The sequence below is a fragment of the Mustela nivalis genome (assembly GCF_964662115.1).
Source record: "Mustela nivalis genome assembly, chromosome: 10".
Classification (NCBI taxonomy): Eukaryota; Metazoa; Chordata; class Mammalia; order Carnivora; family Mustelidae; genus Mustela; species Mustela nivalis.
Genome location: NC_139029.1, coordinates 19,020,827 through 19,045,336, shown reverse-complemented (window position 1 = coordinate 19,045,336; position 24,510 = coordinate 19,020,827). Strand labels below are relative to the sequence as shown.

At 54.8% G+C, this 24,510-nt stretch overlaps 1 protein-coding gene and 1 long non-coding RNA gene across 2 annotated transcripts in view; one reads left to right on the top strand and one right to left on the bottom strand.

Moving 5' to 3' along the window:
• The window catches only part of LOC309841656, a 963,915-nt gene that overhangs the window by 475,095 nt on the left and 464,310 nt on the right, over window positions 1-24,510 (bottom strand). The window lies entirely within an intron of this gene.
• SLC9A1 (solute carrier family 9 member A1) overlaps window positions 1-24,510 on the top strand; it is a 49,083-nt gene that overhangs the window by 12,598 nt on the left and 11,975 nt on the right. The window contains exon 2 of the mRNA XM_082684795.1: window positions 22,624-23,084. Within this exon, the coding sequence (XP_082540921.1) occupies window positions 22,624-23,084 (461 nt within the window). The remainder of the gene's footprint in view (window positions 1-22,623; window positions 23,085-24,510) is intronic.

Genomic DNA, 24,510 nt, shown 5'->3' with positions numbered 1-24,510 from the left:
AGCTCTAAAAGCACGAAATTTTGCAGAGCAGATGATGGTGTTTAAAATAGGCCCCACTGTGATACCAGGTGAACTGTGCCAGTATGAAGGACAGAAGGTTCTGCCGCTTTGTAACTCCACTACCCTGGCTGAGCCTCAGTTTCTCCACTGCAGCGGGGAACGTGTGTTAAGCTCCAGGTGCATCCTAAGCACTCGGAAATGGGAGTTGCCTCTGTGCCTGTAGCCTCAAGGGAAGAGGAAACACAAATGACTGGAAGATGGTTTTAGGCGTGAGAGCCAGAGGCCATTGGTGACTGTCACCAAGACCGGCATGGGCATGCAGATGGGCCCTGCACTGAGTGTCTGAGTGTTGTCCTCAGCTGGGAGGGGGAAACACATCCAACAAATACCAATCTGTGCCTCATGAGTGCCATGCCGGAGATGGGAAGACGGATGAAGATAATCCCAGCCTCCCAGGAGAGACTGACACGTAAGGAGGCACGCGTGACTCGCTGTGAGAAACCGCCGCACGGCCCTGCAGGCTATGGGTGCACGGGAGGGGACAGGTGGGGGTGGCTCAGAGAGGGCTTCCCAGTGCTTGCTGCTGAGCCTTGAAGGTTAAGCAGGAGTTGGCTGGCAGGGTGGGTGGAGCTGGAGCAGGGCACAGAGATGGGATTAACGCAGAACCATAGGTAATGCAGAGCCATTGACCTTTGCTTGTGAAACCCACTGGGGCATTTTTCACCACAGCCCCAGACGTAGTCACCCACTTGTGTTGCGGGCAGAGAAGCCAAGCCTCCCTGCAGGGCTGTGGGCACCAGGTGCTGGGTGTGGCTGGTGTGGCTGGGTGTGGTGGCCACGAGGGAGCTGTGTTGTCCAGGAACTCCCCAGTGCCTGGCCTTGTGCTCAGGGCTCTGCGGGGTACATTGCTGTCCGAGTGTCATGGCTGCCCTCAAGAGTACGAGTCCTGGGGTGTGCCTTTAGCCGGCTTTAGAGCCACCTCAGGGAATAAAAGTGCCCAGCGATTGCTGTGCCACTGCCTCAAAGCCTGGAAGGACTTCAGGGAGAGGAGGGATGTGGCCAGAATGAGGACAGAGCAGAGGCCTTTGTGCAGGTGTCTTCACAAGACCTAGACAAGGGGAGGGTGAATCAGGTGACAGTCGCAGCACCAGCAGTGGGCGCAAGTGGGTGGGCGGCCAGAGGAGGGGGAGATGAGGGTCTAGCCAGTGTCTGAGTTGGGTGTCAGTGAGAAATAAGTCTGGGTGGGTGGGCTAGGACTCCAGCAGAGAGCTCCTCAAGCTGCTGGAAAGCGTGGCCGCTCAGATCCTAGCCTTGCCCTGCACTCCATTTCCCTGTCTGCTCCCCCTGCTCAAGCCCTGAGGTCTCTAACCAGGTGACTCCAGTGGCCTCCTGGGTGGGCTCCTGGCTGCAGCTCCCCTCTACCTGTATTTGGCTCTCCACGAAATAGCCAGCAGGATTGTTCAGAAGTGTAAACCAGAGCTGAGCCTTCCACTGCTTCAAACCTTTCAAGTGCTTCCTGATAAATTTGGGATGAAATAAAATTCCAGAGAGGTGTGGCTACACCCATCTCGACTTTACTGCCTGCTGTCCCTCCCCTGCCTCGCTCACACCAGCCAGCCTGGGTTTCTCAGGTGCATGGGGCTTGCCAGGCCTGTCCCCCACTCAGGACCCCTGCACTTGCTCTCTCCCTCCTGGAACACTGCCGCAGCCCTGCTCCCTGTCCAAGCCCTGGATCAGAGGTTATCTCTTCAGAGAAGCCTCCCTGGCCACCGAGTCTGATGTGTAGCGCCCCCCTCCTCCCACATCAGTCACTCTTCTGGGTGCTGAGGACATAGCCGGGAGCAAGACAAGGAGGCTCCTGGAGTCAGGGGGCTCGCAGGCCAGTGTGGGGTGTTGGGCAGTAGACACAACAGTGTCAGGCAGTGATAAGTATCCTGGAGAAAATAAATATGAGAGAGATGTGCTCCTTTGGATGGTCAGCGTAGGCATCTGTAAGGAGGGGTCTTCTGAGCTGAGCAAATGACAAGAAGGAGCTTGTCTTTCAAAGACTGGGGCCCCCGGGGAGGGCATGTCTGAGGAACCTGGAGTAGGGGGGGTGGGGAAGGGAGGTATGGTGTGAGAGTGGAAAGGAAGGCAGGAGTCAGATCTGCTTGGGTTGGCCTTGGGTTGGATTCTAGGTGCTATGTGGTGCCATTGAAGGCTTTTGATTAGGGTGACATAGTCTGACCCGGGGAGGGATGAGCAGAGGAGCCTGGGAGTCAGAGATGGGGAGTTGGCTCTGGCTTGGCACTGGCTTCAGTGAGCTGAGCAGAGCTGGTCCCTGGCCCACAGCCACTCGGCCCAGGTCTGTGAGAGCAACAGGTGCAAAGCTTCCAAGCAGGCACCTGTGGCTGGGCCCGCAATGGGACGGAAGCTCCAGCCTGGGAGAGCCGTTCCCCATGGAGGGGTACCAGGGAACAGGAGCAGGGCAGGAGGGGATGAGGGCACAGGTGGAAGGGAGGGGCTGAGTGGATGCCAGGCTCTGCTGGGACTCCTGCCTCCCCCTCCCCCGCCCCACCCTAGTGCCTGCGGCAGGCGGTCACCAGACCTGTCTAGTGCACGCCTTGCTGTGGCCAAGTACCAGGGCTCTGACATGCCTGTTCCCTGCTGAATCTTGGGCTCCCACGTGACCTCTGGGGGGCTGCCAGGCCTCGAATCAGAGAATCAGACTTTATTATTGGGAAGGATGCTAGGGACCAAGGAAGGAATCCAGGTGGTTAAGATGGAGAAAGAGAAGGGTTTTGGGGATCAAGAGGCTTGGCTCTTACAGCAATGGGGCCTGGCGTGCTGACCTGGGGAGGGTCACCGACAGTGCCATGGAGAGCACCCGGCAGTAAGGCTGGCCAGGGCTTGCTGGGCGGTGATAGATCTGGCCCAACCCCCTCATTGCACAGAGGAGGAAGCAAAAGACCAGAGAGGAAATGACTTGCCCACAGGCCACATGGCGACAGAGCTGGGGTTGGTTCAGGTCTCCTGAACCCCTAATCCCTTGTGTAATGGTATCAGTGGGTCTCCTTTTCCCCACCATTCCCTCGGGACCAGCCCTCGTCATTCCCTCTGCAGGTGAGGGCTGCCCATGGGCACCCCGGCTTCCCTTCAGCTGGTCTCTGAGCACCTGCTGTGTGCCAGCACAGCTGTGCTGGCAGGAACTCCCCCCCCCCCCCCAGCCCCATGGTGCAGACAGTCGTGTGCCGGAGATAGACGTGCAAACAGCCACGGTGCAGGCTGAAGTGGCTCAGGAAGGCGGCACAGTGTGGCGTGGGCCCTGGTGGCAGACGGGTCTTGGTTCTGGCACTGCCACTTAAACTGTAGTGGTGACGAGCCCTGAACCTAAATTGGGAAAGATCAGGAAGGCCTGTGACTCAACGTAGAGGAGTGTGGACTCTGTCTTGTAGTGACAGGAGCCAGAGAGGTTTTGTGGTGGAGCCTGATCACGGCTGGCCTGTGTTGAGGGTGCAGGCTCTCCTAGCAGGTGGAAAATGCACTAGATGAAGTTTCTTCCAGTGTTCTTGGCTCTGGGAATTCTTCGCCTCCTCCCTCCATAGATAATTATCCTTCCTAAGAAACTGATCAGATGGGAAACTGCAGGAAATGGTTTGGGACAGGGATTGTGTAGGAGTTGGGGGTGGGGGAATGAAAAGGATGTAGCAGGAGGGGGAACCGAGCCTAGCAGCAGGAGATGGCTGCCTTGGGAGGAGGGAGGGAGCTTGGGCAGACGAGGAATTTAAAGCAGAGTGGGTGGCTCCAGAGAAGCCAAGTTCCTCAAAGTTCCTCTGCTCCTCTGGTGAGGAAGAGGGGGGAGAGACTGACTGGCAGGCCCAGCTCTGCTGCTCAGCGGTCCTTCCACATCAGAAATTCCATCACCGCAGGCTGGGGCTGATGATGGCACGTGGGCACACACCAGGGTACCCCCTCTTGGCATAGAGCACACCTCCTGTCCCCGCTCCAGGCGGGCCCAAAGCTTTAGTGGTGGGCCTGGCCTCTGCTCCCCATGGGCCTTGCTGGTGAAACAGCAGCTCTCGGTGTGCTGAGGCTTCCACGGAGCAAGGCTGCTGTCCACGTGAGCAGGTGACAGAACCACAGCCACCGTGATGGGCAGGAGGAAAAGCAGAGGCAGGGCCTGGATGGGATAGAGGGCATCCTTTGGTACAGTCCGTATAGGGTCAGGAGAGCCTGGGGACTTAAGGTCGTCATGGTCCAGCAGACCTGGCTTTGAACCCCAGCTGTACCACCTTCCTTGCGAGCTCTCGGATGTAGGCTGAGACATGAACATCATTGGTCTGGACGTGATCCTCCCTTGCATGTTTTCTTGAACCCTTTCTCCCTCTAACTGAGGGATAACATGCATAAGTACATACAATAGACCATGCTTATCTTAAAATGAACAACTCAGTGATTATGTACAAATGTTTGCAATCATGCTATCAAATTGGTCATGATAGAGGATATCTATGTACCCCCACCCAGAATCCCCTCTTGCCCTTCCCAGTCTGTACCCCCGCATGCCTCTGAGGTAACCAGGATTCTGAAATCTGTTGGCATCAGTTGGTTGAATCTGTTTTTAACCTTGGCACAACTGGAGTCAGACCACGGGTACTCTGTTGCGTCTGGCGTCTTTGGCTTGGCTTATCCAGGAGGCTCCTTTCTGTCGTCAGATGCCCAAGAACCTGTCCCTTTTGTTGCTGTGCAGCATTGCCTGGTATGAAGAAGCCACAGCGGCTCCCTCCCCTGCTGGTCGGCATCCGGGTTCGTTCCCATTGTTGACAGTTAATGAATGAAGCTGCTCTGGTCATTCTTAGACTCCACAGGGTTTTGTGAAAATTGAATGAAATAATCTCTTACAGTAAAGTGTTTAATACTGAATTTAGACTTAGAGCCGGTGCTCAAAAATTTTTTCTTCCAGATTTTTTTGTTGTTGTTCATAAAAAGGAAACAAAAATTCCAACACTACCTAAGTGTGTAAAGAAAACATACAAGCCCTATCCCTCATACTCACCAGCTTGTTAGAGCCGATCACCTCACAGTTCAGTGTGTTTGCCTGGACTTTGCTGTTGTGTGAAGTTCTTCTTCTTCTTTTTTTTTTTTTTAAGATTTTATTTATTTATTTGACACAGAGAGAGAGAGAGGGAGAGATCACAGGTAGGTAGAGCAGCAGGCAGAGAGAGAGGGGTAAGCAGGCTCCCAGCTGAGCAGAGAGCCCAATGTGGGGCTTGATCCCAGGACCCTGGGATCATGACCTGAGCCGAAGGCAGAGGCTTAACCCACTGAGCCACCCAGGTGCCCCTTCTTCTTCTTCTTCTTCTTCTTCTTCTTCTTCTTCTTCTTCTTTTTTTTTTTTTTTAAGATTTATTCGTTTATTTTTAGAGAGAGTGTGTGTTCATGGCGGGGGGCAGGGTGCAGAGGGAAAGAGAAACTTAAGCAGACTCAGAGTTGAGTGTGGAGCCTGATGTGGGGCTTGAGTACACCACTGTAAATCACGACCTGAGCCAAAACCAAGAATTGGACGCTTGACCAACTGAGCCACCCAGGCGCCCCTGAAGTTCTTTTTAATAAGAATAGTTTCATAGTAGCAATGATGCTATTCCTACTCTTTTGCAACTTACTTTCTTTTATTAAGTCTGACTTTTTAAGAGTCCCCTTATCTGCACTGAAGGAGCAGCTTCAAGAGGAATAGGCTGGGATGAGCTCCTGAAACAGTCCATCGGGGGCCTTCCACTCTGGCCTGGCAGGGCTGCTTTCAGGCTTTCCTGCGTGTGGAACTCTGGGTGCAAGTTCCTGGCTCACTTGTGCCTGTTTGGGTGTGTTCTTGGGCTTCAGTGCGCTGAGCTTTGGTTTTCTCATCTTTAATGCAGGAGAACCCACACCTGCCCAGTACGGATGCTGTGAAGTCCAAATCTAAATGTGATAACGTACAGGAAAGATCAATGTTAGGGTAGAAGATAGCATATAGCAAAGTACAAAGTGGAAAGTACAAGGTGGAAAGTGACGCATGTGTGCTGCTTAGTATGTAAAATCACGGGCTGTCAGAGCTAGGGGTCTCTGAGAGGCGAGCCCAGCCTGCCCTCTTACCTGGGAGGGAACCACAGCCCAGGGAAGGCTGCAGAGCCAGCAGACATCGGCCTCACAGCTTCCAAGCAGCACCAGCCTCCCAGTGGAGGATGTGCCCACCATCCTCTGGTCCTAGAGGGTGGGGAAGCAGGAAGGTAGGGCAGAGGCACGGGGACTTGGGTGGGGAAGGAGATGCTGTCCCCATCTGGGCTACAGCACCTTCTCCATCCTAACTGTGCCCCTAAATCCAGACTACTGTCCATTCCTTGGCCCCACAGATTTCACTTCCTCCCCATAAAGAGCCAAACCAGCACCCCTGCTCCCTGCCCCCGTCCTGCAGGTAACAGCCCGGAGTGCCGTAGTCTGTGAGGCTTTTTACAGCTTGGTGTTCGGATCTCCTGAGCCTTCACCCCCCACCCCCCAGCTTTTATAAGGATAGAGAGGGCTTCCCCCAGGCCTGTGAGCTGATGGCCTAGACTGAGGTCAGGAATCCGGAAGCAAAACCCTCCAGCTTGGGCTGGGTCCTGTGCCTCATTCACCCTGTGTCTCCCCAGGTAGAATAGGCACGATAAGATTTGCACAGAACCGGCCCAGGCGGGCTCCAATCTCCCCTGTATTTGGCCAGCGCACTCAGTACCAGGCGCACGGAGGCAGAAGCAGCTCCTTGTGCCTGGGCTCCCCCCTCCTTGGGAGCTGTCGCTCATTACTAAAAGCACCCGTGGTGGCGATATCAGGTTGCTGGGCAGGGCCGCCGGGAGTGCCCTGTTGGTCCAGGGTGGGGTGGGAGACCTCGGGTCCCCTTTCAGGGCGAGGCTGTGCAGTGACGCGTGTTCTAGTGGCAGAGAATGGTGACGTTACAGGAGTCCCACACGAAGACTAAGAGGTCCTGCCCCCTCATGCTGGAGCTCTCACCTTGAGTGGCCCTGCTTTGGGCTCTCTGCCTTCAGCATCTTGGGTGGGTGACCCTGTGCCGCGAGTGGAGTTGTCCTCATTTTATAAATGAGGACCCCAAGGACTGGAGAGGTTAACTAACTCATCCAGGGTCACACACACAAGAAAGTGGTGGAGCTGACTGACCTTGAATCCTAGGAACCCAGAGTGAAGGAACCATGAGGTTCCCTGGCCCTGTCACCACATGACTGAGCACACCCCAGACCCCGAGTGCGGACCTGTGGGGATTGGCACCCAGGGCCAATGTTCTTTCCATTCCGTGGGTAACATCCACAGTTAGGATCGGAGTGACACCCCCCCCCCCCAACCTGCCAGTCTGTTCCTTTGAACATTCTGAAACAGTCCAGTCAGGGCCTTCGCTTGGATAGTTGACAACATAGTCATCCAGCTTCTGTTTTCTGTGGCTCCGATGCAGAGCTTGGTTAAGAAGTGCCCCGAGGACAAGCCCCCGGCAGCTCTGGAGACTGCCTCCTGGTCTTGAACCCTGCTTCGCCCTGCCCCCTGCCAGCGACACGGCCTTGGGCAGGTAGCCTAGCCCCTCTGAGTTGCTGGTTCCTCATTGGTGATGTGAGTGTGTTAGTGCCCCCCTCACCCGATGGCTTCAGGGTTAAGGAGTCCTCAGTGAATGCCGTGATCACACATGTCCCCATCTCAGGGAGACACTGAGCTCATCTCATGGCTGAGCTGATTGGAACCAGGCCTCCAGCCTGAGTTCAGGGCCTTCTTGTTGCTTCCTGGTTCCTTCTGCCACAGGCGTCCCCACCTCTGCACTGTGTGCACAATCGTCCAATGGGGCCTGCTCAGCTGGAAGCAGGTGCTGCTGGTGGCTTTCTTCGCTTCTTCCCAGGCACGGGACTGTGACTTCTATGGGGCACACTAGCAGCAGGCAGGTAGGCAGGCTGGCAGCCTCTCTTCTTGTCTGGGGCCTCGCCCCATGTGCTCGGCTCATCACAGATGGGCTCCCAGCCTCCAGCTGGGCCCTCACTGCACAGCCCCACGTGGGCTAGACTCTAGAACCTATGGGCTACGGAAGAGAGCAATGGCAGGAAGCAGTGACAGGTCATTTCCTATTGAGCAGCCTGGCATGAGGGCAGAGCTCAGCTTCTGGGGTCAGGCCATCCTGGGATCAAGTATCCGCTTTGTTGCTTCCTGTCTGGATGCCACGTGGGCAAGTTCTTTAAGCCGTAAGCTTCAGTTTCTCCTCTGGAAAACGGAAATAGTGCCTACCTTATGGTGTTGCTGAGGCCAAACAAGTAAACAGAGGGCTTGGTGACAGTTCTCCCTTCTCCTATTGGCACACAGCTTGTGGCCACGCTGTGTCCCCCAAGGCAGTGCCTGCAGGTGGTATGCAGGGGCTTTGTGGGCGGGCCTCCCTCCCCCAGGGGTACCAGACAGGTCTCCCCGGCAGATCACACACAGAACCAGGCCCTGTTGGTCCTGCTGGGGATCTTAGAGGGACACAAGAGTTTAGAGTGGGTGGGTGTCTCACTTGCAAGGTCACACGGCAAGCAAGTGACATCCTGAAGTGAGCCGGGCCTCCTGTTTCCAGCCCAGCAGGATAGAAAGCCAGGGCTCAGGGCCGGAGGAAGTGTACTCAGGGTGAGAGGAAGCATGCTGGGCTGTGGCTCTGGAGTCAGAAAGACCCAACTGCACGGCCTTAGTTAAGTCTCTTCACTGCTTCCTGCCTCAGTTTCCCCAGCTGGAGAAAGATACCGAGGTCGGAGGACCTTTAGGGGTCTCATGCACTGAAGGTGTACGGCTCACCCAGCAAAGTGCTCAGTAAAAGGTACTTGTAAGAAGAAAAGGTGGGAGTAATGAGGGATGCACTGTCCACGTGAGGACTGGCTTTGGAGTACGAGGCCTCACCTTGCTGTGTGACCTTGGCTGAGGCCCTGTCCTCTCTGGGCTTTATTCTTGCATCTGTGGAATGGAGGGGTTTGACTGGAATGGCCTCAGGAGGCCGTCTCCTCGGACCTCCTATGGCTTCTTACTGAGGTTCTTTCTGAACCCTAGGAGAGGCCTGACCTCCCTTTGCTGTTCCCATAGCCCTGGGCCCTCCTGGCACCAGGACCAAGGCCTGCAGCCAGCCGTGTCCTCCTCTTTTCTCTGCAGTGTCCTCTGAAGGGCACCCTCCTCTGAGCATGCTCAGCTCCCCCGTCCACTCAGTACGTCTCCTGGCTCGTAGAGGCCTGAGGTGACAGACTGTCCCAGTGGGCAGGGGTAGCCCCTCCAAGCATGCCCTTTCTGTCTCCCTCCTCATGATGCTCAGCCAGCCGGGCTGTTGTCAAAGTGTGTAGGAGACTTTCAGGGCATCCCCAGGAGATGGCTGCCTTGGGCACCTGCTTGGGGGAAGCTCTGGCCTCCCACCCCACCATCCTGCCCTGGAATCTGGCACCGAAGTTTCAGGGACCCTGCCTCTGCCCAGCCCGGCTCCATCCACAGCTCCTGTGACCTGTCCTCAGGTACCCTAGAAGGCAGTTTTCACAGATTTCAAAGGGGACAAGAAACAGATTCCATGGGGATCCAAAAGACTTCTGCCTCCTCTCAGCCTCCCTCCATGCTCCCTTTCTGTCTCCCCTCTGCCTGGACCCAGCCTCCCCCTGGCCTCTGCTCAGCCTCACCCCAGCTTCCCCCTCCACCTCTCCTCCTGCCTCCTCTCTCCTCCTTGACCCTTCCCCTCAGCCTCCTTGAGCACCTTTGTCAGCTTCTGCCAGCCAGGCTCGGCCTGGAATGAATGATAACAGGGACAGGATAGCAAGCCCTGTTTCAGAGAGGCTGCCTTGGAGGGTGGCCCCATCTCCTGACTGTGGCTGCTTCCCGGGCATCTGTGCCCTGGTGCCAGCAGGCCCTCTGTGGGCCTGGGGACGCAGGGTACAGAGGTGAGACCGTGCCCTTTGCTGAGCATTTGCTCTAGTGGTTCTTTGCTTCAGACACATAATCTCATTGGATCCTCGGAACGACCCTTGAGATAGAAATGATTATGAGCCCGCTTTTCAGATGAAGAAACTGAGAGTCACCTGAGACTCAGAGCTCCTGCCAAGGAGGAACTCCGCTCCTAGGTCGCAGAGCCAGGAGACCACCACCGGTTCTCAGGACTGTGCTTTCTCTTAACCACAGGGCTCCCTAATGGCTGAGTTTGGGTTGAAACCTTGGACAGATCTCCAAGGCAACTGGAGCCCTGCTTGCTTTTCCAGAGGTCACCTTTCCCAGCTGTGTCACTGTGGATCTTCCAGCCTGCACGTGGGACGGCCTCCCCTGGCTCAGGCCCCATTGCTCTGCCTCAGACCTCCAGAGCTCCGGCTGGGTCCTCCTCTCAATACAACCTGGCTCCAGTGGAGGGCCCAGCCCCTCTGATGGTGTGATCTTTCCACTGCGCTCCTGCAGAACCCCGGTCAGGGGCAGCCATGCTGAGCTGCAGAGTAGGCCAGCCCTGGAGAGCAGACACGCTCTGCTCCCCGGGAACAGGGGGGCTCCTCGCCGTCCTACCCCTCCATCTAAGACCAGCCTTACTCTTTGCCACGGCCACCTAGCACCATGAAAACTTTGCTTATCGCCATGCTGGAGGGAAAGGAAGTGGGGCTCAGGGCAGTCCTGTGATTTGCCAGAGATCCCAGCGAAGTTCAGGTTCAGAGCTGGGACAGCAGCCAGCTCCTGGGTTGGCAGACCAGAGCTCTTGACACCAGCCCGTGCTTTGGGCTATCTTACTCCTCATGAAGACTGTCCTGGGCCCCGATACTGTGCTTGTTGGCGTAAACGGGGTTGGTGAGTGTGGAGTACTTTGTACAACAACAGAGCTCATTGGTTGGATGTCAGAGCTGGAAAAGCTCTCAACATGCCGCTGAGAATGGGGAAGGCCACGGAAAGGCATGGGCTGGTTCAAAGCACCTAGTAAGGTGGTAGCAGGGTCTCGATTAGAACCCAGGTCTACAGATCCGCAGTCTGGGCTTGGCTCGGCCTCTTCCTCTCCCCAGATGTAGCTTCCTGGTCTCCTGAGGCATGTGGCGGTGGACCAGGGGCTGGCTTGCCCATCCTGCTGGAAGCTGCGGGAGGCAAGGCGGGCTGTCCCCAGAGCCTAGACTTAACAACTCTGTGGCTGGACCATTCTGCCCATTCCAGGGTGCTAAGATGGCCAGCCCCATCTCCCATTATTTTTTTGCCGGGGTGCTTGCAGATAGGATTTCCACATTATCCCAGACCACAGCCTTTTGGGGACTGCCTGAGCACTGGATTGGGAGTCTGCAGTCCCAGGTTTGTGACCTGGCTCTGCTGCTACCCATGTGAACTTGAGAGAGTGTCTGGACCTTTCTGAACTTCTGTTTCTTCATCTGTTATGTACTGCCCAGAGAAATGGCTGCTTTGTGCCCACCTAGGTCATCACTTCCTTTCCAGCCTTCACAGTCAGCTGTGCCCAGGAGAAACCCGCTACCTACGCCATGCTTATTCCCCACACCTCCTGCCTTTTCACATACTGCTGCTTTGCCCAGAAGCCCTCCCAGTGCCCTCCTAACCCAGGTCTGCCTGCAGGCTCATGGCAGATCATCTAGTGCACCGAGCCTACTGCCATATGCTGGAGACGAGGTTCAATCAGACTGGAATTCTGCCCTTGGATAGTCATGCAGGCTCAACAAAGAAGTCTTGGTCTTTGCCACATCCCAGGCTCTGTACCAAGTGCCGGAGCGTCAAAGAGGACTAGGACAGGGTCCCTGCCCTTGAGAGCCGTCTGGAGGGGGAGACAGCCCGCCAGCCACACAGTGTGAGCAGACTCTCCGTGCAGGGCTTCAGGATTCCACACGCAAGTGTGACAAGTTTCTGCTCTGGGGGCCATTGAGGGAAAGCTGCTGGAGTGACTGGAGTGCTTTGCTTCTCCAGTAACCCACCAAACAAAGCCTCTGGTTTGCTCAGTGCTCTCCTGTCTGTGGTCCCATGTGGTCCTCACAGCAGCCTTGCTAGGTCATCAAGACAAAAGACGATCAGATGAGCAAGTAGTGGTAGTGAGCCTGCTGTGTGGGCACAGCTCTGGGTGCTGGGGGTACCGTGGCAGTCGCGACAGTCCGCCCTCAGGTAGAGGACAGGGGACCCATCCACAAGCACATACCTCCGTTAGTGGTGAGCGCTGCAGAGAAAGATAAAGCAGGGTGAGTGGACAGAAGCCAGGGGAAGACCTCCCTGAGGAGGTGGCATTTGAGCAGGGACCTGAAAGATGGAGGAAATCTGTCACTCAGCTCTGTGGTTCAGAGTGTATCAGGTAGAAGGAAGAGTAAATGCAAAGGCCCTGGGGTGGAATTGTTCTGTTCAAGGAAAAGCAAGGAGGCCGTAGAGTCAGAGGGAAGTTTGCCATTCAGTTTGGGGATGGGGGAGGTATAAGAGAAAGGATGATTACAGGGCTTGGCATCTGAGCAACTGAATGATATTGGGGCAGCGGGGACCACTGTAAGAGGAGTGGTCTGGTGGTGGGAAAATGAGAGTTTTCAGCTCCTGTGTCCTTGCCACTTGGAGTTCACCCCATGCGTACTCAGATACACCAGCCTCCGGGTCACCCATGCCCACCCCTCTGGGCAGCCTCCTCATCTTCTCAGGCCTTACTCCAATCATCGACGTCTTTCCGGCCCTTCTGAGAGGTCACCAAAAAGCCCAAGTTGAGGTGTAGCTGACACCTCTTCTCTGTTGCTGTCCCCAGATGCTGCGAAGCGCTGACGGAGCTGGGAGGGGCAGAAGGGGCTCCCCGGATGCTTCCCTAGGCGCTATCCTCTCTCTCCTACCCAGCCAGCGCCTCTGAAGTTTTACCTTGTTCTCCCTTCGAAGCGTGCCCCCTCCCTCCCCTGGAGCAGCTGAAAATGGGACGCTGGGCCTCGCTTTCCACAGGGCTGTTGTCCTGGAAATGGTAGAATTTCTCTTTGTGTTGCTTTGATGGTATTGTGAGCAAGTTCAAGTTATATATAATGGATCTAATTCATTGTTAAGCTTCAAAGCTAAATGACTTTCCCCTGGAAGGGACACTAAGGACTACAGTTATTTGGTATACCAGATTTCAGTTTTCTCCCAAATTTGCATTTTGCAAACTCTACCCCACCCCCACTAAAGAAAAAGAAAAGAGAAATCCAGCTTTCCCAAGGTCTAAAGTTTCTGGAAATGGAACATCTTTTACAGAGCATCTTGTTTCTTCCCTTACCCCTGGTGTGGGCAGCTGTGCTAGGAGCTCCTGCTGTGGCCTGCAGGTCCCGATAACACTCTGGCAGGAGGAGGGCTCCAGACAGGGATGGAAGGGAAAGGGGAAAGCCTTGCACCTGGGGAGCCACACACGGGGCACCTGGAGAGGAAGGGGGGTGGCTTGAATCCAGACGAAGTCCAGGTTCTTTTCTACCTCAAGCCAGCTGCAGGGGCAGGGCCTGCCTGGGGCTCTTTGTGGAGGATCTCAGTACGAGAAACCACCCTTCATCCTGATGCCGTCCTGGAGGGACTGTTCTGTATACTGCGGCCCTGGGCAAGGCAGGGATAGGGTGAGGGCGCTCCACGGGGCGCTGGGGAGGCCGTGGGAGGGGAGGTAATCTTGGTTCTAAAATGCTGCCCTGGACCCTGGGGCACGTAGGTGGTCATCCCTCCGATGCTCTCTATCCTTATCTTAAAGTGGGGGTTAATAATGATACCTGCTACATTTGAGTTGTTGAGAAAATTAAATGAGACACTTCAGTAAAGGGTTTGGGGCAGCCTCTGCCCCAGGAAGCATAGCCCAGGATGTAGAATACGCCCCTTATCCCAAATTTTAAAACTATAGATACAGAAAAGTTTGGAATTTTCTATACCAGACTGGTCACAGTGTGGATTTGAGGGCTGAAGGGTGTCTTATGTAGTGGGTAACGGGAGAGGAGAAGAATCATGAGGAGAGCCCCCTCCTCCTCCTTCTGTACTTAGATCTGTTGGGAAAAGTTTTAAAGGACCATGCATTCTGTTTACAGTCATCAAAGCACTGTGTTTCCATTTTGAAAACAATCAAAAGAAACCAGTATGTATAGCAAGAACCTGCCAGGGACCCAAACCAGCCAATCGGAACCTGAGGTCCTCCCCACCCTCCTGGCCATCCTTACTGGCTGCCTGGAAACCTATGGCTTGCCAAGCCCTATTGTGGCCTCCTGGAGCTCTGTATCTTGTCAACACACATGGGCTGTTTACTGCTAGTCCCTGGTCCCTGTCCCTACCCCCCCCCCCTCCTGTGACTCATCCTCCACCTCCCAACACAGGGACTCACAACCTGAAGCCTTTCCTGTGGGGGGTGGGGAGAGTCTGCTGGACTGAAGTTCTTTCAGCCAATGTTTGTGGGGCGTTTAGGTGATCAGGGGGCTGGGCTGGGTACCAAGAAGAGTCACCCCAGTGGAGTGAGAGATGGGGTTGGGGCTGCTGAGATGCGTCCTTGAGACCCAGGGAAAAGACTAGTGAGAGTGGAAGGCAGGGTGGGAGTAGAGCCTGGCTCAAGGCCGGGTCAGGAGCTCTGGGGGTCAGATCTCAAGGTCAGGGGACCCTCGGAGGCCTGCAGCACCAGCTGGGGCCCCAACTCAGTTCCTTGCGTGGCCTGCCAGCTCCAGCTGTGAGCCAGGGTCTCCCTCCCCATAGGGTCTCACTCCCACACTGACTGGAGGCTTCAGGGTCCTCAGAAGACTACGGAGATCCCCTGTCCGCTCATTTGTTCACACTGTTCCCCCTCCAGTCTCCTGCTCATACGGCCCAGCTTCAACCCCACATTCTTAAAGAAGCTTCCATCATTCCCCGAACCTGCTTTTCCTGAGCATCACCTGTGGGCCCCAAGACCATGTGCTGGGATGCCAAGCAGACTAGAAGACCCAGCTACAGAGCTCCTGGGTCCATGGTTAGGAGCAGCACCTGACTCAGCTTGGGGAGCTCGGGAAAGACTTCTCAGAGGAGGTGACACCGCCACCGTTGGGGCAATTAGGTTTTGAAAGGTTGGTGGAAGTTCAAGGTGAAAAATAGTTTTCCTCTCTGTGCACAGAGTTGGGGTTTGAGGAGTTCAGGGATTGGGGATGGTAGGTTAAGTGCTGAGGGTTAACCCTGAACTCCGCCAGCTCCCCAACCCTGGAAACCTGATCGCAGCACCCACTCTGGTGCACCTCTCTCGTGAGGTCTCTGAGAGGACGCAGCTGTCGCTGTGTCACTCTGCTGATTGCTTTCAAGTCTCCTCAGCTACCAGGTCCCCTCCAGCCCAGGTGGCATCTCTGTTCTTCCCTCTTCTTCATCTCTGATGTTAGGCTTTTGCTTCACGAAGTATGTGTTGCTTTTGTGTCCAAGCCCTTGATTCTCACTTGTCTACACACGAGGCATCGGAGGCTGGTCTGTGGGGCGATGAATTGCCCAGAGCATGGTGGTTACTAGAGGGCAGAGCTGGGCCTCGAATCCAGGTGTCGGCCTCCTGGCCCCGTCTTCTTTTCTCCGTGCCTCAGGCAGCCTAATACATGCTGTTTGTGTTCTCAGAGAGCTTTTTTAGCTCATTTTCTACCCACACTTGATGTTCCCGGGGGGTGGAGCCCTGTCTCCCTGTGTTATGGAGCGAAACAAGCAAGAAATAGAGGTGCCATGTGGAAGACGAGAGGGGGAGGCACAGAGAGCCCGATGCCCCCGGCCTGGGGGACGATTCCCGCCCAGGTACTTGGAACAGACTTATTTATGGCTGCATCCTCGGCGGAGGCATATTGCAAACTGGAATGCTCTCCCCCTTGATCCCGACAGGCTTTGCTTCCATCGACACAGCATGGCGCAGAAGGCCGGCAGTCCGGAGACCTGGGTTCTAATTTTGCCTCTGCCACTTGCCGACTAGGTAGTCTTGGGCAAGTCACTTCACCTCTCTCTGCCTCAGCCCCTTCATCTATCAAATGAGGATCTGGATACAGGAGAGGAAATGAGAGGAGCTCATAGACGCCCCAGCGCAGGACCTCGTATCAGACCCTCGGGAGTGTCTAGTATGTGCTTTCTTCTCCGTGCTAGACAGTGTATGTTCAAGTGCGTCATGATCAAATACAGTATCACTGAGTGGCCACTATCAGTTTACATGTTTAAAGATTGTCATTCACTGGGTGACTCCCAGAGGCCAGGAGCTCTAAGTTATCTCCATGACATTTACACAGCTCCCCTGGGGCTGGCAGCGTCACCCCAGTTACAGAGTAAGGACCGAGATTCAAAGACACATGCGACATCTGTCATGTAACATCTCCCGTGCTCTTCACAACAGCACTCATATTTGGATATTGGCAAAGGATTGGTGAAGACAGCCTCCCTTCCTCTTTCTCTTTCTTTTTCCTTGTTTTTCACTTATTCATTACCCTTAACATCTTTCTCTATGTGCAGGATTCTTGTCCTGGGCAGTTCAGAGGATACAGACCCTAGAATGGCTCTTCTTCTGCTTCTCTCTTTCTTTCTCTCTGGCAAACTTCTACTGATCCCTCAAAGCCCAGTCCAAATGGTCCCAGCCCTGGGAGCATCACCTGCTCTTGAAATTTAGTCATCCCCGCCTCCTTCCTCTTTCCTACACTTGACATCTAAAAGGCAGCTTTACCTTAGTTCACAGAGAGTTAATAATGCCTACTCTGTGCTGGAAGCTGGAGACCCAGAAGACAATGGAAAATTTCCACCCTTAGGGAGCTTAATGTCCACTGATGGACAAGTTTACACCAACAGGTCTTCATAATGTAGAGTGATTTATGTTAAACTTCAGTTTTGGAGAAAAATTATACTAATAGTGGTCACCACTTTTTGGTGACATTGAGTGCCAGCATTGTTTGGCATGCTTTGCCCCGATTACTTCCTCTCGTGCTCCAGACACCCTCTGAAATGGGCTTCTACACAGATGGGGAAGCTGAGAGTAGAAGACAAAACTTAAATGCCCAAGGCTGCCCAGCCCAGAACCCTGACTGGAACCCTGGGAGGCCTGGCTCTTATGTCTTTGTCTCTGCTGGTCTGTTCGTCAATCTGCTGGGATGCTAGCTAAGTGTGTTGTGAGTGTGTCCTTTATCCTTGGTTCTCATAGCTCATGTTGATGGTGGAAAGAATCAGACTAAAGAAGAATAAGAGCTCCTCCTACCCCAGAGGAGCCTCCAGCCCCAGTGGAGACCAGAGCTGAATATAGATCCTGCAGACGGGCTGAGCAGTCTGATTGTTTCCACCTGCTGCTTTAGAAATCTAGCCGATAAGACTGAGTACTTCTGGCTGAGTTAACTTGGGAGGGCTTCCTGGAGGGGGCAGACCTGAAAGATAGGAAGGATTTTCCAAGGTTTTTACTAGCCACTGGACTGGAAGGGGAACAGTGGTGAGACTTCCCTAGAGGAAAGCTCATGGAAAAGAATGCCATCTCTGGGGCACCTGGTGGCTCAGTGGGTTAAGCTCTGCCTTCGGCTCAGGTCATGATCTTGGGGTCCTGGGATTGAGTCCCACATCAGGCTCTCTTGCTCAGCAGGAAGACTGCTTCCTCCTCTCTCTCTCTGCTTGCCTCTCTACCTACTTGTGATCTGTCAAATAAATAAATACAAACTTAAAAAAAAAAAAAAGAAAAAGAATGCTATCTCTGGCCCTCTCAGAGCCTCTTTGGGCCTGAGCACTGACGCTTCCCATAGATGCAAAATTAAAAGCAAGAGATGATGCGTTGAATGGCTAAGAACACAAACTCTGGAGTCAGACTGCCTGGGTTTGAGGCAATATCAGCTACCTGACTTTGAGCAAGTTGCTTAACCTTTCTGTCCCTCAGTTTCCTCATCTGTGAAATGGGGGGATGGCTGTCGTGACCTTCCTGAGGTGTGGTGAGGTGCAAATGAGATAAAAAGCATTTGAGCACGCTGCTGTGAACTGTGGAGTGCCAGGTTCTCGTTGCGAGGTATTACCTTTCAGGCCTGTAGTTGAGACTGGTTGCTGGGGCAGTTGAAGAGGGAGTTAGAGAAATGGAATCATGTGCAACCAGGAATCCCTTGGGACCCGGCCGAGTTGCAGCCCCAGAGCAGTCCTCAGACCTGGAACTAGGGCGGCAGAGCCCCTCACACACCCCGGGGTCTCTGGTGACCGGCACGGGTGGGCCAAGGAGGCTCCCTCTTCCTGGCACTCCCCTCTGACTGCCCAGCCCAGGGGAGAGGCAGCGGAAAGTGGGATCAGGGGTGTCCGGTCACCCCGGCAACCGAGGGTGGTGTGGAAAAGCTTTGTCTGCCGCTCCGCTGCGTGAGCCTCAGCTGATGGGGACCATCCCAGGAGACAGAAGTAAAACATTCTCATGGTGGAGCACCGAGAAGCTCCAGAGGCGCTGGGAGCCCCTTGCCAGTTTGATGTTAGCTCAAGGGTCTGTTCAGTGTGCCTGTGCGTGTGTGTGTGTGTGTGTGTGTGTGTGTGTGTGTGAGAGAGAGAGTGTATGTGTAAGAAAGGGTGAGAATGAATGTGTGTAAGTGTTATAAGCTAGAGTGTGGATGAGTGTAAGAGGGAGTGTGTGTGTGTGTAAGAGTATGAGGAGTGTGTGTAAGAGATAATGAGGGTGAGTATGTGTACAAGGGAGTGTGTAAGTGGGAGCACACGTGAGAGTCGTGTGTGGGAGAGAATGTGTGTGGTGAGTGTGTAAGAGGGAGTTGGTGAGCGTGTAAGACAGCGAGACTCTGGGTGAGCGTGTGTGTCCCTGTGTTCCTGCAGTCGTCCACCAGCCCCCATCCGGGACATGCAGAGTTGCCTCTGCCTTGCGGTGGGGGGGACTGTGGGGGTGGGTCGCTGGGTGACCCTGAGATGAGGAATTCCACACCTTCTTGCGTCCCTGCACCGGGAGGACTGGATGCCCTCCCAGGAGGCCATGTGGTTTTGAGTGATGGCTGAGCCTTGAGCTTCCTGCCTTCTCACGGCGGAAGGGTCAAGTGACGCTGGCAGGTCACTGGTTGTCTTTGAGTCTCAGTTTCCCTGTCCGAGGCACAGAGGACTTGGGTGATCTCCAGGCTCTGTTCCAGCTCTGGCTTTGACTCTCACTGCCTCTGCCTCACCCCAGATTCCATCCTGATGACATCACTGTGGCCACAAAGCTTGGACCTTGGAAGTTTTGCCTTAGTTCTTGGCATCTTGGGATCTCGCCTTAAGGCTGGGCTTTTGTCAGGGGACTTGGGACCCCAACCGTGCCCCTTTCACCATACCTGGTGTCAGCAACCTTCCTGGATTTTAAGGAGACTCTTCAGGGCTGGGGGGTGGGAATAGCTGGTGGAGTCAGGGCCTTAGAAGAGGGACAAGCCTGAACAGGCCCACGGGGCCCCGCTTCCCTGCACCACTGCACCACTGCGCCCTCCCTCCTGGAAGCTTGCTTTTCGGTAATGGGCCACCTACTGGAGGTAAGGAGCCAAGAGTGGATCCCAGACCTGCCTCTTCAGCCTGGGCCCCTCCCTCCCTTGCCTTTACCCGTCAGGGCCTGCCCACCAAGAGGCAGGGCCAACACAGGGAGACCTTGGGGAACCAGCTCTGGGAACATGGCTCTAGCCCCAGGTTCTGTGGGAGCCAGCTTCTGTGGAAGGAGGTGCTCTGCACCCAGGTCAGGAGGCCCGGGACCTTGCCGTCCTGGGTGGCCTTGGCCTGTCCTGCCTCTTCTGAGCTCCAGGTTTTCTTCTGTCACACAGGAATGCCAGCTGTCTCTTAACCTAGTGAGGGAGGCCTGATGGTCCGAAGGTCCTGAGACTGGGAAAAGCAATTCCTGTGAGTTGGTCATGGATGTTCTGATTCCACGTCACCTCCGTGTCCCCAGTGCACAGCACAACCTGGCTTGTAGAAAATGTCCACGTTGGGGCGCCTGGGTGGCTCAGTGGGTTAAGCCGCTGCCTTCGGCTCAGGTCATGATCTCGGGGTCCTGGGATCGAGTCCCACATCGGGCTCTCTGCACAGCAGGGAGCCTGCTTCCTCCTCTCTCTCTCTGCCTGCTTGTGATCTCTGTCTGTCAAATAAATAAATAAAATCTTTAAAAAAAAAAAAATGTCCACATTGGAATGTAGGATTGACTCGCTCCCTCTGCTACAGATATGCTAAGCTAGGGTAGACTGCTTCCCTTCGACTCTGGGGAAGCCAGTGAATCTTGCCAGGCCCCAGCTTTCTCTGCTACAAAGTGGGGACAATACGAACCCCACAGGGCAGTCGCGAGGGCCAAACAGCTGCTATGTGTCAGGCTCCCAGCACAGTGCCTGGTTCGCGTGCACCTCCGGGAATAATGAGCGTTCTTCATGTTACCACTCTTGGCTTGCGTCACTTGTCCTCTTACCCCGTTTCTCCGTGTGGTCCCCGACTCTGGGTCTGCAAGCACACGGTGTGGCTCTTCTGGGGCCAGGCAAGCTTTGTGGATTGGACTGATGGCAGAGAGGGGTGGGGAGGCATTTGTAAAGTTTAGCATGCTGGTGGAGGTGGGGCTGTCGTCTGCTTTCCCTGGGCTGTCTCTTCAGCCTGTGCCTTCTCCTCTTAGTGCTCAATTCCAGGGGAGGGTGTTGAGGTCAGCTGGCTGGGCCTGGAGTGGGACTCCTGGCCTCAAGAAGCTGGTTCCTGATGGCTGCAGGAGCTCTGCTCTCCACCACCCCGTGGCCATCCTATCTTCCCTCCAGGACAGTGCAGGTCTCTGGGTGTTCTACCATTGTCCTGTCTCCCCCTGCTCCTGCCTGCGTTGTCTGACCTCACTGGATGCCAAGGAGAGAGAGGAATTGGGGCAGTGACTGTGGATTGAAGGTTCGAGAAGGAGAGGCACCAGAGGAGTCCTGCCCTACCATGAGCAGACAGAGGTGGTCAGGGAATGCTTCCAGGAACAGGAGGCAGGTAGAAGCATGTGACATCAGCCACATGCAGTAGGGATAGAGGTACAGGAATAGTGTTCTGGAGAGACAGACTAGACCAGGCAGATATCTGCAGGCAAAAGAGGATGTGGCTCGTTTGGGGGAAAATGCCGCTTCCATGCACCAGCCTGTTGAACACTGGGGCTTACTGGTAGACACTCCAAAGACTGGGGAATTTTCAGCAAGAGTTGAGGTTGGTCAGGTCCATTTTGAAGCCCGGAGAATGCACGTGGTGGCTCTGGGGTTCTCTCTTGGCCTGGGATGGAGATGTGTTTTTTTCCACCACGTTTTGAGTGTCTCCTGGGAGCCTGGCACTGTGCCAGTGTTCTGGGCCTAGCTAGTGTTTCGAGTGTGAGTCTTGACTTGTAGCTCTGCTGGCACTACCCAGATCAGTACTCGAGAGTGGGAGGGGCTTTGGGCATGGGGAACAAAGTTTCTTCTCCTTCCCAAGGATCTCAGGGGTAATGAGAGCCAAAGCCTGGCCAGATGGGTTATCGGGAATTATGTGAGTAATGGCCTAGCCCTGTGCATTTCCAAATCAGTAGATACTTACTGAGTACCAACTGTGTCCCTAGCCCTGGGCATCTGATTATAAACGGAATCTGCCTGCACAGAGCGCATGGGCTAGGGAGGGGAGGAAGAAAGCGAGAGCTTTTTCACTTGAATAAAGTATCATACTTTTTTTTTTTTTTTAAGATTTTACTTATTTATTTGAGGGAGAGAGAGAGAGAGAGAGAAAGCATGAGAGGGGAGAAGGTCAGAGGGAGAAGCAGACTCCCCGTGGAGCTGGGAGCCTGATATGGGACTCAATCCGGGGACTCCAGGATCATGACCTGAGCTGAAGACATGGCTTCACCAACTGAGCCACCCAGGCACCCAAGTATCATACTTTCTTAACCAAGCTGACCCTGGGGTTTTTGGTGCCCAAAATGCAGATAGGTGCTGGGGTCTACCCCAAACAAAACCAAAACCCATTAGGGAGCTTGGGCCCAAACCTGGCATTGAGAGAATACCTCCCAGAAGGGAGTTTTTGCTACTCCCCAGCTCTGGATTTGGGGGCCCCAGGGTGGGCCAGTACTGCAGCCTCGGGGAGGGGGTTGACAGGTCTCAGGTGGGGTGAGGGGGGCATGTTCATGCCTTGATGAGGAGGGGGAGCAGGGGTCGACTTAGCGAACTTCGGTTTGATGGGAGCTGGGGGGTCAGACCTGGGTCCTCTCCCGGTTCTGCTACTAATTTGCTGTGTGTCCTTGGGCAAGTCCTTTCCCCTTTCTGAGCCTTAGTTGCTCCATCTCTAAAGTGGAGGCAGGGGTTAAGCTAGAAACAGATGGCAGCTAGGTTTTATCTCACATGCAAAACTGATTGCTCATTGTTTGGCTTCTGGGCTCGGCAGGAGAGTGCATGAGTCTGAGTGGAGGTGGAGGTGATGCCTTTGGACACCTGGAGCCTCGGTAATCAGTGGCTCCTCTCTGCCTTCTGGAGGCATAGAGAGCTGCTTCTTTCTACTGCTCTACGACCGAGGCAGAGATAATCTGTACATACAGCCTTTGAAAAAACCCTTCAAAAACATTGTCACTTCGTGTATACAGCAAACCCTGGGAAGCTGGTATTACCATTGGTGTGTCACGGGTGAGGAAGTCGAGGCTCAGAGAGCTACCAAAGCGGCCCTCTGAGGCCAAGCCCCTGTCACCAGCTGCTCTTCTCTCCAGCCCCGTCCCCAGCCTCGCCTCCTGGTTCGCCGCAAGCCCACAGCCTCCCGTTCTCTCGCCCTCTGCAGGTTTCCACGTGATCCCCACTATCTCGAGCATCGTCCCGGAGAGCTGCCTGCTGATCGTAGTGGGGCTGCTGGTGGGGGGCCTGATCAAGGGCGTGGGCGAGACGCCCCCTTTCCTGCAGTCCGACGTCTTCTTCCTCTTCCTGCTGCCACCCATCATCCTGGACGCCGGCTACTTCCTGCCGCTGCGGCAGTTCACGGAGAACCTGGGCACCATTCTGATCTTCGCCGTGGTGGGCACGCTGTGGAACGCCTTCTTCCTGGGCGGTCTCATGTACGCCGTGTGCCTGGTGGGCGGCGAGCAGATCAACAACATCGGGCTCCTGGACAACCTGCTCTTTGGCAGCATCATCTCCGCCGTGGACCCTGTGGCCGTGCTGGCCGTCTTCGAGGAGATCCACATCAATGAGCTGCTGCACATCCTTGTCTTCGGGGAGTCCCTGCTCAACGACGCCGTCACTGTGGTGAGGGGCCCAGACCTGAATCCAGGTCCAGACTGGATCCCACCTCCACCCGCTCATTGCAGTAGCGAAACCGTAAATCTCCCTTCCCGCTGGCTGTGTGCCAGGCATCGTGCTCAGCATGCGGCATGTGCTACCTCTTCCAGTCCCCGGGGTGCCCTTGGGAGGTGTTTCCCACTTTCGCACTACAGAGAAGGCAGCAGAGCCCCCGAAGTCAGACGACTTGCTCACAGGTGGCAGAATCAAGGTTAGCAGCCAGGTCTGTCAGATGTCAGGTCCTGAGCTCCTGGCCTTTACAGGCCAGACCCTCTCTGTCCCTGACTCGGACTGTGAGTCCGAGTGTTGTGAACTTGGTGAAATTCTGTATCACCTTTAGACTTTAGTTTACCCTTCATAGGCCGTTGAGTCTTGGGGGGCCAGTTCAGCCATCCTGTTGGCTGAGTCCTGAGTTATAGTTCAGTTTGTGTAGAGTTCAGGGGCAGCCGTGGTGGAAAGGACCCTGCCCTCCAAACCTCTAGGAAGGGCGCCTGGCTGGCTCAGTCAGTAGAGCATGTGACTCTCGACCTCATGAATCACAAGTTCCAGCCCCATGTTCAGCATGGAGCCTACTTAAAAAAAAATAAAAATAAAATTTGTTATAAAAACAAAAAACAAACAAACAAAACCCTCCAGAAAGTGGTTAATGAAATGGATTGGCCTGAGGTTGGCCACTATTATTATTATATTAATATATTAATTAATATTAATATATTTATTATTGTTGTTATTGTTATTATGTGGTCTTAGGCAAGTGACTATACCACTCTGGGCCTCAGCTTTGCTAGCTGCAAAGTGGCTGAGTGGGCCATGCTTTCCACTCAGGGGCTAGGAAGGACAGATGCCCCCAGCGCAGTCCGCACACGGCCACGCTATATGTGCTAACACAAGCTCTTCCTCCAGCTGATTTCCTCAGGAAAGGCGTACGTGTATGTGCACACTCATGTTGTGTTGTGAAAACACCCCCGTGCTCCTAGTCAGACCCCTCAGAGAGCAGCTGTTTACGTAAGGAAACACAAGGACACGTGTGCATGCCAGGGCACGCTCATTCACACACTCCCTCTTCACCCACCCCACGTCCCTCAGGAAGCCACACTTCTAAGAGACATAGTAGTGGTTGGCTTGCTGCAGGCAGCCTCAGCTTCCTCCCCTCTCCTCTTCCTCTTCCTCCCCTGCTGCCTTTGTGGGGTCCTTATGGGGCTGAGAGAGCAGCAGCCTGATCTAAGCAAGCAGGCCCCAGTGCTGGTTCTTCTGGAACCAGCTCTTGCCTCAGTTTCTCCATCTGTAATAAGGATTGCAGTACCCAGCCTGACATCCTCCCAAGGTTCCTACTGGCGTCACGCCAGTGGGTACCACAGACAAAGCCCTCCCCAGTTGGGTCTGGGTGTTGGGG